Source organism: Leucoraja erinacea, chromosome 16 (genome assembly GCF_028641065.1).
Source record: "Leucoraja erinacea ecotype New England chromosome 16, Leri_hhj_1, whole genome shotgun sequence".
Lineage (NCBI taxonomy): Eukaryota > Metazoa > Chordata > Chondrichthyes > Rajiformes > Rajidae > Leucoraja > Leucoraja erinaceus.
Window position 1 is genome coordinate 45,577,174 of NC_073392.1, and position 15,146 is coordinate 45,592,319.

Below are 15,146 nucleotides of genomic sequence, written 5' to 3' on the forward strand. Positions count from 1 at the left end.
CCCCTCGAGAAATTGTCTTGCTTCTGTGAGTCTCTCTCTCTCTCTCTCTCTCTCTCTCTCTCTCTCTCTCTCTCTCTATCTCCCTCTCTCTATCTATCTCCCTCTCTCTCTCTCTCTCTCTCGCCCGCTCCCCCTCTCTCTCTCCCCTCTCTCTCTCCCTCTCTCTCCCTCTCTCTCTCCCTCTCGCTCCCTCTCTCTCACACAGCCATTCACACAGCACCTCCCACGGAAGTCGATAGATAGCCTTCCTTTATATATTTGCATTCTCTGACACACCTTCAACTGGCGCAGAGTGGTCGAGGGACAGTGAGGGTGACGCAGGGAGGGTTTAGGTAAAGTTGAGAGGAACCCGAACCTTACAAAAGAAGCAAGTACACAGAGCATCGCACCATCTGCAGGGACCGTTCTGACCCACTGCCACCACAGGGCTCTGTCAGGCCGCTGTCAGGATGGGCTGGGTGAGCGCACTCTTGCTCCTCACGGTCATTGGGGAAGTCTGGAACCTTTCTTGCCTATCGACATACAAGATGTCGCAGAGTAATCTGTGCCGAGCCGAACTGGCCGAGAAAATCGTCTATGCGAAGGTGTTGGCCGTCTACAAGAAGAAAGTCATTACCCACAGCGAGTTCATCCCATCCGACTATCCAGAACCGTATTCGGCGGAGTTTGAACTGTTGTGTAACCCATCTTCGCACCGGTGGCAGTTGGGGGCGACTGGGACCAGGTTTAACCTGACTGGACTGGGCGCCGCCTTATGTAGTCCTTACTTCCTCGACGTCTTTGAAAATAACACCTATTATATCTTCGTCAGGTAGGACAGCGGGGGCAGTGGGTGAATGGTGGAGAGAGGGTCGTGTATGGTCGCTGGGTGAGGGGGGGGATTGCTTCATTCTGTCAAGCCAGCACCCCCGAAAGGCGGACTTTATTTGACCTACACCGCCGACAATAGGGGGTTGCACGCAAGGTCACTGGGCGGGAGGGCTTGACGCACGGAGCCGCTAAATCCATCTGGAGGACATCCGTAACTTCCGATATATGTTATTAATGCAAGAAACGCGTACTTTCCTACCTGTTAAAAACCGCTAAAATGTTGAATTTTTGCGCTGTAAAAAATTGTGGAAGTCGGGGTAAGTGTGAGAGACATGTCCCCAACTTCAGAATTCCAAACGTGAAGCGAAATGAAGGTATAGAGAAGCGAGAGCTGAAGGGACAGGTAAAGTGTTTGACGAACATATGCAGATATCGGAATTTGAAATATTGGGAATTATCGCATTTGCTCACTGTATTTCATCAACCAGTAAGGCATTATTTGTGTTTTTTTCTTGATTCCTTTGGTATCTAAAAAGTTTCAGAAGTGATAAATCTGGCTGTAAATCTGGCCTCATAGGCGTTTTCTTTTTGTATGTAAAAAGCCACGCGATTTTTAAATTTTATAGCCAGATTTATCACTTCCGAAACTTTTTAGATGCCAAAGGAATCAAGAAAAAACACAAATAATGCCTTAAACCCCTGTCTCACGGTGCGAGTTGACACAATGTACGATTAACGTAGCTGTAACGTCGGAACTCGTGGACGCAACTTAGAGACTCGTGGCCCTAACGGCGAAACTTGTCAATTCTTGAAAAAATTCAAAGCTGTTTAAAGTTTTCCACGAGTCAAATTTACTCTTGTGGTTAAGAATTGAAACATTTTAACTCGTTGTAAGAACATAGTGGCCCGTGCGTTTACCTTCGTGTATCGTGAGTCTACCGAGGGAACTCTTCAACTCAGCGGGAAGGCAGCAGCAGATTGTCGCTCCCTTCAGTTTCCCAGGGGGTCGGGACGGGACTGGAGTTGTGGGGGGGGGGGGGGGGGGGGGGGGGGGGGGGGGGTCGAGAGTGAGGGGAGTGGGGAGAGTCGAGGGTGAGGATGGGGAGACAGATGGGGGTGGCTTCATTCACTGGCGGCGGGTGGCTGTCACTGAAACAGGCAGGTGAGATTTCACATCCACCGTGTGTGTGTGTGTCTCTCTCCCTCCCTCTCACACATGCTGAGAGATACTGCCTCTGTGAAGTGTGCGCGGGGCCGGCCTTTAGGAGGTGCGGGGCCCAATTGGGAATTTCTTTTCGTAGAATTATAAATAAATAATTATAGTTGAGTCACGTGCCGTGAGCAACATGACAATTCCGGGGAGAGTTCCTTTCACAGCGTGTGGGGAGTCTAGCCAGGGATAAAGTTGCGGGAGCGTTGAGAAGGAGGGGGTCGGGTTCATGCCAGCAACACTCACTCACCGCTGCAGCGACGCTCCGGGCGCGGAGCCACCGCATTGTGGCCGGGGAGAGAAGCAGCTCCCGTGGCTACGAGTGGCCTCCATCACCGGACAGCGGAACCGACTGCCATCTCAGCACCTGCCGGCCCGCTAAACTCTGCTGGTGCTCTCCGTCTGACCAGTGAGGGGGCCAGCTCAAGAGCAAAGATCATAGAGCGGAGCGAGTCAGCGGGCGGTGGAGCTTACTCCTGTGTCAGCGCGAACAAGGAGAGAAGACCCTTCTTCAGACTGAACTGAACTCTCGTCGGTGAGAGTACTTGTGATTGTCTGAAGAAGTGTCTCGACCAGAACCGTAACCCTCTCCCCAGAGCCCCTGCCCGACCCGCTGAGCCACCACACACAGGGGGATCCACCTTCAACTTCAGGGCCAAAAAAAACCACAAAGTGCTGGAGGAACTCAGCGGGAAGGCAGCACCCGCGGAAGGAACATATCATTTATCAGGAGCTGCCACGGGCCTGGACTCAGGCCCCCCCTCCCCCCCCCGCCTCACCACCCCCACCCCCAACAGAAAGTAACGCAGATGCAGCCATCACTGCAAAACGTCTAAGAATGAACTAAATGCTGGAAAATCGAAGGCAGACAAAAATGTTGGAGAAACTCAATGTGATCATAGCTGATCATCTACAATCAGTACCTCCCTGCCTTCTCCCCATATCCCCTGACTGAGCTATTTTTAAGAGCCCTATCTAGCTCTCTCTTGAAAGCATCCAGAGAACCTGCCTCCACCGCCCTATGAGGCAGAGAATTCCACAGACTCACCACTCTCTGTGAGAAAAAATGTTTCCTCGTCTCCGTTCTAAATGGCTTTCCCCTTATTCTTAAACTGTGGCCCCGGGTTCTGGACTGATCCGACATCGGGAACATGTTTCCTGCCTCTACCGTGTCCAAGCCCCTAACAAATCTTATAACCATATAGCAATTACAGCACAGAAACAGGCCATCTCGACCCTTCTAGTCCATGCCGAACACGTATTCTCCCCTAGTCCCATATACCTGCGTTCAGACCATAACCCTCCATACCTTTCCCGTCCATATAACTATCCAATTTATTTTTAAATGATAAAAACGAACCTGCCTCCACCACCTTCACTGGAAGCTCATTCCACACAGCCACCACTCTCCGAGTAAAGAAGTTCCCCCTCATGTTACCCCCTAAATTTCTGTCTCTTAATTCTCAAGTCATGTCCCCTTGTTTGAATCTTCCCTACTCTCAGTGGGAAAAGCTTATCCACGTCAACTCTGTCTATCCCTCTCATCATTTTAAAGACCTCTATCAAGTCCCCCCCTTAACCTTCTGTGCTCCAGAGAATAAAGCCCTAACTTGTTCTACCTTTCTCTGTAACTTAGTTTCTGAAACCCAGGCAATATTCTAGTAAATCTCTTCTGTACTCTCTCTATTTTGTTGACATCCTTCCTATAATTAGGCGGCCAAAATTGTACACCATACTCCAGAATTGGCCTCACCAATGCCTTGTACAATTTTAACATTACATCCCAACTTCTATACTCAATGCTCTGATTTATAAATGCCAGCACACCAAAAGCTTTCTTTACCACCCTATCTACATGAGATTCCACTTTCAGGGAACTATGCACAGTTATTCCCAGATCCCTCTGTTCACCTGCATTCTTCAATTCCCTACCATTTACCATGTACGTCCTATTTTGATTTGTCCTGCCAAGATGTAGCACCTCACACTTATCAGCATTAAACTCCGTCTGCCATCTTTCAGCCCACTCTTCCAACTGGCATAAATCTCTCTGTAGACTTTGAAAATCTACTTCATTATCCACAACCCCACCTATCTTAGTATCATCTGCATACTTACTAATCCAAATTACCACACCATCATCCAGTTCATAGATGTACATGACAAACAACAGTGGACCCAACACAGATCCCTGTGGCACCCCACAATTCTCCTGGTGTGTCCTGGACATCAGGCGTTGGGCAGGACCCCGTCTCTAGAGATGTTTATGAGGTTTAAAATGTCGAGGTACACATCTGACTTGGTTAGGTGGGCGCGCTCCATTAGCTGTTTTGCGCATCTGACGGCTCGTTCAGTGAGCCCGTTACTTTGAGGGTATTCGGGGCTGCTCATGACATGGTGGAAATTCCATCGGTTGGCAAAGTGTTTGAACGCGTGGCCGGTAAACTGTCTTCAGTTGTCGGTCTGCAAATGGACAGGTGTACCGAATGTGGAGAAGTGTTTCCGTAGGTTTTGAATGACCATCTCTGATGTGATAGAAGGCAGTAAATCAAATTCGAACCAGTTAGAATAGGAGTCGACCAGGACTAGATAATGTTTACTGTGCCACTCGAAAATGTTTGCCTCCAGCGATGTCCAGGGCAGTGCTGGTGGAGGTTGTTGTAGCAGCGGCTGTCTCTATTGGTGCGGTGCCAGGCTGTTGCAGATGAGGCAGGAGGCTGCCTTGTCCCGTATGTACTTGGCCATACCGGGCCAGTAAAACATATTCTGTTTGTGGGCCAACGTGGCCTCGGTACCTGGGTGGCCGCTGTGTGCCTCTTTGTAGTATTCGTCACGTAGTGATGAAGGGATCACAACTTTGTGGCCATTAACTATGACACCGGCCTGTATTACCAGTTCATCACGGACTAAGAAGAACAGCTGCACCTCCAGAGGTGTGCTGGATTGCCTGCCTGGCCAGCCTCTCTTGATTATGAATGAAAGTAGATGGAGAGTGCCGTCGGCAGGTGTGTGTTCGGCTAGACGGCGCAATCGTTCCGTGGGAACAAAGTTAATGTTGAGAACCGTAAACTCATCCCGTTCATAGGGGTGTCGTTCACTGGATGCCCCTGGTGCACGAGAGAGGGTGTCAGCAACATGTAAATAAGCAAACTTCACAATCTGGAGTTCAAGAAAATCTTTAATCAGTACCCATATTATAGCGGTACAGCAGGTCACAGATAAGCTGATTGGTCAATTCCTGTGACCCATTTTATACAGTGCTTCTGATTGGTCAGGCTTCTGCTAGGGATGAAATTTAGCCCCATTTTACATGAATTTCTCATTAATACCCAAAATATAAAGATGGGAACGTCTAATCCTTTAACAGCAACATGTTCAAAATTCTTTAAAAGTAAAGTACTTTTCAGAGGTCAATCACGGAATGAAAGAATTTCAGGGCTTGGCCCATGGCCTCGTCTGAGTTCCATTCTGTACAAGACCTCAGTTTACTGCTTATCAAGTTTTTGTGCAATTCCGCGTTTTATTGTTACTCAAGTTTCTGTAACTGAGACCCAATTTTATTCTAATGATTCTGAGTAATTTTGTAAAATGACATACAAACCATACCAAAGTCACCTTTGGGAGGTCAGCTTCATCTGGTCTCTTGGTGCGCACCAGTTTTAATAGTAAGTAAGTAAGTAAATGTTATTTATATAGCATGTTTAAATCCTCACGTTGAAACCAAAGTGCTTTACATAAAAGAAATAATAAAGTTTCCGTACACCCATAGAAATTTAATAATAAGAAAAATGACACAACACATTATAGAATTCAACATGAACGTCCCCCCACAACAGAATAGTAAGATTAAATGAGAACTTACCAGTTTGAAGTTTGATCTGTATTTTATGAGGAGGAACGTTGAGGGAATACGTGAAGAAGCCCGCTTACGGCGCATGCGTGTCATCCTTCAAAGCAGCGGTGTGAGGTCACAGATACACTATAATGACCTAAAATAGCAAGATTATTAAAGAGATACCAGTTTAAGATATGACCATATGAGGGTGGGAGCGGAGGGCACGTATTCCCTCAACGTTCCTCCTCATAAAATACAGATCAAACTTCAAACTGGTAAGTTCTCGTTTAATCTTACTATTTTACTTCGGAGTCACGCGAGTGACTACGTGAAGATTTCAAAGCTCTGTGACCTCACGCCGTGGAACGAGTCCATGCTTCACAACTGCCTTGGTAGTTTGGGAGAAATTGTTAATGATATTCAACAAAAAACATTGATACCAATTATTTAACGTAACGATAAATAATATTTATTAATTCAAATCATAAACCCTTGTTCTTCAGGGATAAATTATGATACAGAACTTAAAAGTTTCCCCGAAAACGTTGCTATACTGCTAACTGGTTTATTATAAAATTTTTGAAACGTCTTCTCCGACGACCATCCTGCAATCCTGAGGATTTGGTCCATGGATACCTCAAGGCGTTTTGCTGCGGATGTAGCTGCCGCCCTGGTGGAGTGAGATTTAAATATATTAGTGTCCACTCCCGCCTTTGTTAACCCATATTTCAGCCACCGTGAAATGGTCTGAGTAGACACCCTATGGTATGGTTTCTTATAGCTGATTAACAGCCCCATTTCCTTGCCTCTGATAGCCTTTGTCCGTTCAATATATAACAAAATGTGTTTCATTATACAGAGGCGTTCGTCCTCCGGGTAGGCCAGAAATTCTATGACCTGCCCCGCTGATCCTGGTCTATTTTGTTTAATAAGGTCCTGGATCACAAAAACCAAACGTCCTGCTGCCATAGTCAAGCCATCCAGTCTTAATTTTTGCAATGACTGGACCCTTTGTGCTGTGACCAGTGCCATCAGCATGACCATTTTTCTAGTTAAAGTGTCCAGAGTTAATGCTGTAGACGGCGACCAATTCCTAAGCATGTTGAGGACCACACTTACATCCCAGATCTGGTTATATCTTGGTTTGGGTGGCCTGGTGTTAAAAATGCCTCTTAAAAGTTTAACTACCAGCGGATGTGATCCCACTGATTGACTTTCTGATCCTTGCCACAAAAAGGTTGATAATGCACTTCTGGCACTATTCACAGTGCTGTAACTAAGTCCTCCATAGTGCAGACTGGTGAGAAACTCTAGCACTGCCGGAACATTCTTATTTCTGTGGTCCAGATGGTTATTATGACAGTAATTAGTCCATTTCCTAATGTGACTTAAATATTGCTTTTGTGTTGAGCTTCTTTGTGCTGCTGTGATCATGTCCACAGTTCTATTTGATAGCCCCATGTCCCGTAGTGGTTCTTTCAGAGTCTACAAGCCAATAAATCAATATTTTTATGACATGGATGGCTATCCTGAGTTACCGGATGCACCAGCAACTTAGGACTATGTTTTAAATTCATACATGGTTCTAACACCATATCCTGTATCACCGAGAACCATGGTTGTGTAAGCCAATCAGGTACTATGAGAATCCCAGATGCCGAATCCTGTTGAATTTTCCTTAGTACCCGATTGATGAGGCAGAAAGGAGGAAATGCATATATGAACCATTTCCCCCAGTGCAGTGAAAATGCATCTGTAGCTTCTGCCCCAGGATCTGGTTCCCATGATACATACCTTGGTAACTGGTGATTTAACCTGGATGCAAAAAGATCAATATCCGGTCTTCCATACTTTACTGTGATTTCAGCAAAGACCATTCTATCCAACATCCATTCTGTATTTTCATTAAATATTCGTGACCTGGCGTCTGCCACTGAATTAAGTATCCCTGGTAGATAAGTAGCCGATACCCAAATATTCCTTTGGATACACCATTGCCAAATTGAGTTTGCCAATTTATCACAAGATGTTGATATATTTCCACCCATATGATTTATATATGCCACCATTATCTATCTGCAATCTAACATGCTGCTGTTTCATTCCTGAGCAATAAGACTTTAGCCCATAAAACGCACTTAACATTTCTAAGTAATTTATACCCTTAGTATTTAGTAGGTTAGCTTCTTGAATATTCCATCTCCCTCCACAGCTCGAGATGGTATCCGTTGCACCCCAACCAATTGCACTGGCATCTGTTTGTAATACCACAGACGGGTTGTCAATAACTATTGGGTTGGAGCCATACTTAACATTGTGTTCCCACCATTGTAATTCTTTTATAGCTTCAATTGTTAGCTCCATTGGCCTATCAAAATGGCCTCTATTAATTTTGAGTGCTCTTATTTTCTCTCTCTGTAAATTTTGGTAGTGTAATGGCCCAAATTGTATGGCAGGAAATGTGGCCACAATTTTGCCAATCATCCTGGCTACCCGTCTACTGGATGGTTTAAAGGTATTAATAAGCTCTGTGCAATCCTTTTGTAATTCTGTGGCTTTCCCTATTGGTAAAGTCACTAACATATCAATTGAGTTAATGGTGAACCCCAAGTAATCAATATTAGTTGATGGTGTTAATTTAGACTTAATTGGATGGACAATGAATCCCAGCTGTTCAAACAATTGCTTTGTGGCAACCACTGCCTGACATGCCAATTCATAAGTTTTTCCCACTATAAGTATATCATCCAAATATGCCATTACTCTATGTTTTTGTTGTCGCAGCAACGCCAAAGCTGGTTTAAGAATTTTTGTAAATAACCTGGGCGCTGACGTTAGCCCATTTGGCAAAGCTACAAGTACTGCCAGAACTGTCCAATCCTGTTAAATTTCAAAAACCGCCTATGTCTATCTCTGATGGGTATTGTATAGTAAGCATCTTTAAGATCAATACTTGCCATAAAATAGCCTGCTGAAACTAACTCTTTAGCAGTGCTAAACGTATCCATTTTAAAATGAACATATTGCACAAATTTGTTAAGCGTTGATAAATCAATAATAATACGGCAACCCCCATCTTTCTTATTTCTAATAAATATGTTTGAGACAAACTCCTGTTGTTCAGGTTTGGTTTGTTCAATTACCCCTTTAATGAATAATCTTTGTAGTTCTATGTGAGCTTTAGCTTGTTCCAATTTAGTAAGCATGTATATTCTGTCCGGTGTATGTTGTACTGGAGGGTTTTGTTTGTGTAGAAACTCTATCAGATATCCCTTAATACTGCTAAGGATATATCTGTCCATAGTTATATTGCACCATGCTTCCAAATGAAGTTGCAATGTCCCTCCAACTTCCGTGCTCCCTATAAATTCTGGAGCCCCAGATTCACCTACCTCCATGGTTATCGGTGGTAATTGAGTTATTTCCTCATTTTTATTCGTGGTTGTGGAGGGCCTTGAGGTTGAGGTTGGGATAGCTGCTGAAGTACAGGCTTCCGCATCTTCCACAGTGGTCGTCCCGGGCCAAACCCTAAAAAAGGACGCTGCTGCTGCTGGGGACCTCTGGCCTCTCTCCAATTCTTTGTGCTATTATAGAAACCACCCTTCTTAGGAAGCCCATAAGGTTGATATCTCTTCCCTAGATATCCTTTGGCTTCCCTAATCATCCCCAAAGTCTTGGCCTCCTCATCCAAATCTTTAACCTGTTTGGACAGGTCTCCCCCAAATAACAGGGTTTGGGGTTTTATAGCCCTTTGCTTACATAATATGGCAAACTTCGGGTCTAGAGCTGGCTGAATAGCCCCCTTTCTTATATTATTTAATTCAAATTGCACATTGCAAAATAATGCTAAGGCATCCTTATGATCACTTGTCATGTCCACCTTCTCTAACGTGCGGGCCAAAGCTGTTATGCCCGCCGTGAGACCTTTCAGGGCATTTTGGATTTTAAGATTCTGACTCCTAATGCCCGCCCCAACATGTTTCCAAATGCACTGGTTTACACTGGCTACATTCAGCGCAGCACAATTCCCCGGTGGTAAGTGCCTTGCCAACACTTCAGCAAACGTATTAGCTTGCAGCTGGTGGGTGGACATGTACTCTATACTTGCAGCCATCCTGTCCTCAAAATTCTTCCCGGTTTGTTCCTGCTGGAAGTACTGTCCCACCATGTCCAGCAGGTTATTTTTCTTCCCTTCAATGGGAGAAGATGGCTCCACCTCTTGCTCAGACTCTGAGCTAGTCAGACCTTCCATATCCTCCTCAGAGGAGTCTGATATATCCTGCAGCCCTTTATGGGAAACTGCTGTGGGACCTATATTATGCCCACTGTGGCTATGCTCCCTATCACGGAGCCTGCCACTCTGGATAATTTCATCCAGCAACCGCTCCAGCCGACTTCCGTGCTCTCGGGCACTAGTCGATCGCGGGTGCTTAACTCTATCGGACCGCTCCTGCCGACCTTGGTGCTCTCGGGCACTAGTCGCTCGCGGTTCCCGCAGCCGGTCCCCATGCCTCCCAGCACTGGTCGCTCCCGGCCGCCCGACATTCTCCTGCCGCCCCTCACGGCCCCGGTACTCACGGGCACCTGTCGCCGGCGGCTGAATATCCTCCAGCCATTCGTAGCGGCTTTCCAGCTCCGTAAAGCTGGCCGCTCCTGGCTGCTCCATTTCCCGCAGCTGCTCGTCGGTTCTCCGGTACTGGTAAGTACTGTCTCGCTGCTGCTCCGTGACCATACCAGTTTGAAGGTGATGCGACTTTTGCTTTACCTTCCCGCCCGGCCGAGCAGTAGATTTTGCCGGCGCGGGGTTCAAGTCGGGCACAGCTGGTTCCTCCATAGGTAACTCCTGTGGCGTCGGCTGCTGCTGCTGCAGGTCCTCGGCTCCTTCCCGACTTACGTGCTGCACCTTCCTCACCGACTTTCTGTGAGTTGCTCTGAACCATTTCCTACAACAAAGTTAGAAATGCAGAGTCACTTACCTGCCGTTCGTCGGCTTTTTGTGTTCTCCCATTCAAGGGGACGTCCTCCCTAGGTGTGACTCGTCCATGCGTGTATGCGATATGACACGCATGCGCCGTAAGCGGGCTTCTTCACGTAGTCACTCACGTGACTCCGAAGTAAAATTAAAATTTTCTACTGTGGGGAACGGCATCAAAATGTTCAGTCCTTCCTCTTCCTCTGTGATCACTCCAGGTCGGGGCCCATTTGTGGCCTCCGCAGCCAGTCTGATGTTTTCAGGCCCTCTTTGCCGGAAACCTGGAACTCCGGCGTCAGGTGAACACTTCTCGGCGGCTTGGAATGTCTGGAGCGGCAGCTTTCTCCCCGGAGACTGCGGCTCCTGAAGTCCTCAGGCCGCGTCTGTTGGAGTTCCGACTCCGACGATCTCGGATCCCAGGCTCAGCGGTGTTCCAAATCCAGCGCCGCCCGCGGCTGGATGCCCACAGCCACAGCTCCTTGGATGTTGGAGTTGGCTATCACCGCTTACCGCACGGCAACCCGGTAAGGCATCGCCTGCTCCCTGATGGTGTCTCAGCGCTGTGCCGCTGCCAAAGCTGTAGTCCCGGCCGATCCCGACGGGAAACGCCGCTCCAGTCCAAATGTAGGCCGCGAGGAAGGGGCGAGTAAGCAGCTCGGAGGGAAGCCGCCTCTCCAACCAGGTAGGGACTAGGAAATAAAGTTTTCCCCTTCCCCTCCCACACCCACCACATAAAAGACCTCCAACTAACATTTGTTTTTAAGAGGACTAAAAATAAAAATACTAAAGGGTGAAAGGGCGGACTGCAGGCAGAGCAGCCATACACAATGGCGCCCCACTCCTGCCGTCCGCCATCATAATAAATTGTCAGTTACTTCAAACACCAACCCTGCATGGCATTTACATTTTAATCTTACTGGTCCAATCCTAGAAACAATTGTCCAACTTGCTAGAGTTGTCAGAGAGAACAGTGACAAATGGGTTTAAGCATTCTCCAATGTAGCCATTGAAAGTTCTTTGAGGTGAGTTTACTGGGGAGCTTGTTGTTGATGGCTGGAGATATCTAGGTAAAAGGCTCCTGCCCACTACTATGGTTGGAGACGCTCATTTGTTTCTACTAGTAACACTTTATGGATTAACTGGACTAAGTGGGACACGTTGGGTCCCATGTTCACACGGGAGGGCTGGTCCCCCAACGCAATTTCCACTTCTCCACCAATTCCAATATTGGTGGCCAGTGGGAGGTGGGGGGGGGGGGGGGGTTCCGGAGCACTATGGGTGTTGTGGGCTGAAGGAACTGGTTTCCTGAGGGCTAGTATGGACCTTGTGGGCCAAATAGATTCTTGGGCTGGCAGCTCAGTCATTCAAACCTGGCATACTGGCAGCTCACTCACTCACTGGCAGTTGACACACGGATGGCAGTTGGCTTACGGCTATTCCTTGAAATTCCACTTCAAGCAGGGTGCAAGGCGACCAAATTCAAATGCAGTTTCATGCCACTTCAAGCAAGGTGCAAGGCCACCTAATTCAAGTGCAGTTTCAAGTATGGTAGTAGGCCACAACATTCAAGTGCAGTTTCATATCACTTCAAGCAGAGTGAAACCACTACAAAACCACATAAAACACCACATAAAAACACACTCACAGTTCAATAGACATTCAGTGTGTGCAGTTGGTTAACAGCTCAGACAGTCGTGACCTCTCTCTTCCCCCATCTTGCAGAGACTGAGCCACACCCACATTTACGGGTTTTATAGTTCCCCCCCCCTCCCACCGGAAGGGGCATGCTCTTCATGGCGTGATTGACAGGAGAAAGAATCTCAACATTTTTTAAACACTAATAACTCTTTTTTTTTTATTGATGGGAGAAATCCTCTGCACCTGATGAGTGGAGGTGCCATAAGTGGCAGCGTTTTTTCTAAAAAGAATATACAGTGCAAACAGGAAGTGGTCAAGTTTTCACTTTCACTTGTCCTGTGTAATGGAGTGGGACTCTGAGTAAGATGCCCAAAAGTCACAGCTATAAGTGATTGGCCAATGTTCCTTTGTTTTTATGCGGTGGCGGCAGTAGAGTTGTTGCCTTACAGCGCTTGCAGCGTCAGAGACCCGGGTTCAGTCCCGTCAATGGGTGCTCTCTGTACGGAGTTTGCACATTCTCCCCATGACACGTGGGCTTTCTCTGAGATATTTGTTTGCTTCCCGTCCTCCAAAGATGTATCGGTTTGCTGATTAATTTGCTTGGGTTTGTATACTTGGTATATGTGTAAATTGTCCCTATTGTGTCTAGGCTTGTGTTAATGTGCGGGGATCGCTGATCAGTGCGGACTCGGTGGGCCGGAGGGCCCATTTCCACTCTGTATCTCTAAAAACCTAAAAAAGGGAAGTCAAAGTAATTCAGGAATTTTCAGGACAGTGAGCCACAGGACAGTGGTACAGAAGCTATTGAAGAGGAAAGAGGATTCTTCGGGATAGCATTTATTTGCTTTTGGAAGAGAATGGGATAAGTCAGCATAGAAACATAGAAACATAGAAAATAGGTGCAGGAGTAGGCCTTTCGGCCCTTCGAGCCTGCACTGCCATTCAATATGATCATGGATGATCATCCAACTCAGTATCCCATACCTGCCTTCTCTCCATCTATCTATCTAGAATTAGAATTTCCTTTATTGTCATTCAGACCTAATGGTCTGAACGAAATTTCGTGCCTGCAGTCATACATACAATAATAAACACCAATAAACACAAATTAACATCCACCACAGTGAGTCCTCCAAGCACCTCCTCACTGTGGTGGAGGCAAAAATCATTGGGCTGCAGTCTCTTCCCTCCTCTTCTCCCTCTGCGCTGAGGCGATACCCCACCGGGCGATGGTACAAACAGTCCTGCGGCTCACCAAACCCCACAAATGGGCCGGCTCAAACACCGCGGCCCGGGGTGGTTGAAGCTGCCGCCCTCCAGTCCCCCCGGGCTCAGGTCACTGCCGCCAGAACGCCGGCCCAGCCACCGGAGCACCGTTCCAGCCCCGGTGGGGGCTGTCTGTCTGTCTGTCTGTCTGTCTGTCTGTCTGTCTGTCTGTCTGTCTGTCTGTGTCTGCCACATGCCATCCACCGTCCGTCCGTCTGCCTGCCGGCTGCCTTTCTACCTTTGATTCGTTGCTATGCTGACACCAGACGCAGAATCGCCGAGAATTTTTCCATTTCGGTAGAGATTTCACTTTTCATTCCAAGTATCCATTCCTGATTAAATTTTGTCCTGTTTATGTACACATTTTTAATCAAATCCTTCTACCCCCCAAATTTCAAAAGCAAACTTCTTCTCACCCATAGAAGCTGCCCCAGCCCCAGCCCCTGGTGAATGTTCCATCGTGTGATGTCACAATGCCCAATGCTCACAGATATCCAATCGGAATGGATCCATGTAAATAAGCCTTTCCAGCAGCCCCAGAACCAGACCTAGCCCCTCCCCCCCCCACCCCGCAACCTGTGTCGAAGCGCGTGATCACGTGTGTAGGAATAGAGAAAGAGGATTGGGGGTGAAAGGGAATGGGGAACAGAAGGACTGTCCCTACCCCTCCCCCTTCCACTCTCCCTCCCCATTATTTCCCCTCTCCCCCCCACCCATCTCCCCCTCCCTCCACATTCTCCCCCCTCCCTCCCATACCCCATCTCCCTCTTCGCCCCCTCCCCATCCCTCCTCGCCCCCTCCCCCTCCCTCTCTACTCCCCTTCTCTCCATCTCCCTCTCCTCACCGCTCTACCTCTCCTCCCCCTCCCCCTCCCACCCCATCACTCCCTCCCCGCCCCCTTCCCTCTCTACCCCAGCCCGCTTCCCCCTACCCCCTCCGTCCCCACTTCTCACCCCCTTACCCCACCCCTCACCCTCTCCATCCCCCACCCCTCTGTCTCCCCCTCCCTCCCCTCTCCCCCCCACCCCCTTCCCCTACCCCTCTGCCCCTCTTCCACCACCCCCCCCCCCTCCCCTCCCCCCTCTCTCCCCCCCTCCCCCCCCCCCCCCCCCCCTCCCCCCCCCCCCACCCCCTCCCACTCTCCCTCCCCACCTCCCCAGTCTTTCCCCTCTCTCCTCCCACCCCCTCCCTCCCCAATCTTCCTCCTCCTCCCCCCTCCCCATCTCCCCATCTCCCTCCCCCTCCCTCCCTCATTCCTCCCCCATCCATCCCCCACACCACTCCCCCTCCCCCATCCCTCTATCCTCCCCTCCCCACCCCTCTCTCTCCTCCCCCTCTCCCATCTCCATCTCCTCACCCCTCTCCCTCTCCTCCCCTCCAAGTACAGGATACTGAGTTGGATGATCAGCCATGAT

At 48.2% G+C, this 15,146-nt stretch overlaps 1 protein-coding gene across 1 annotated transcript in view; it reads left to right on the forward strand.

Annotated features, from left to right (window-relative positions):
- Positions 1–267: 267 nt before the first annotated feature.
- LOC129704907 (coiled-coil domain-containing protein 3-like) overlaps positions 268–15,146 on the forward strand; it is a 36,085-nt gene continuing 21,206 nt past the window's right edge. Inside the window, exon 1 of the mRNA XM_055648318.1 lies at positions 268–811. Within this exon, the coding sequence (XP_055504293.1) occupies positions 450–811 (362 nt within the window). The 5' untranslated portion in view covers positions 268–449. The remainder of the gene's footprint in view (positions 812–15,146) is intronic.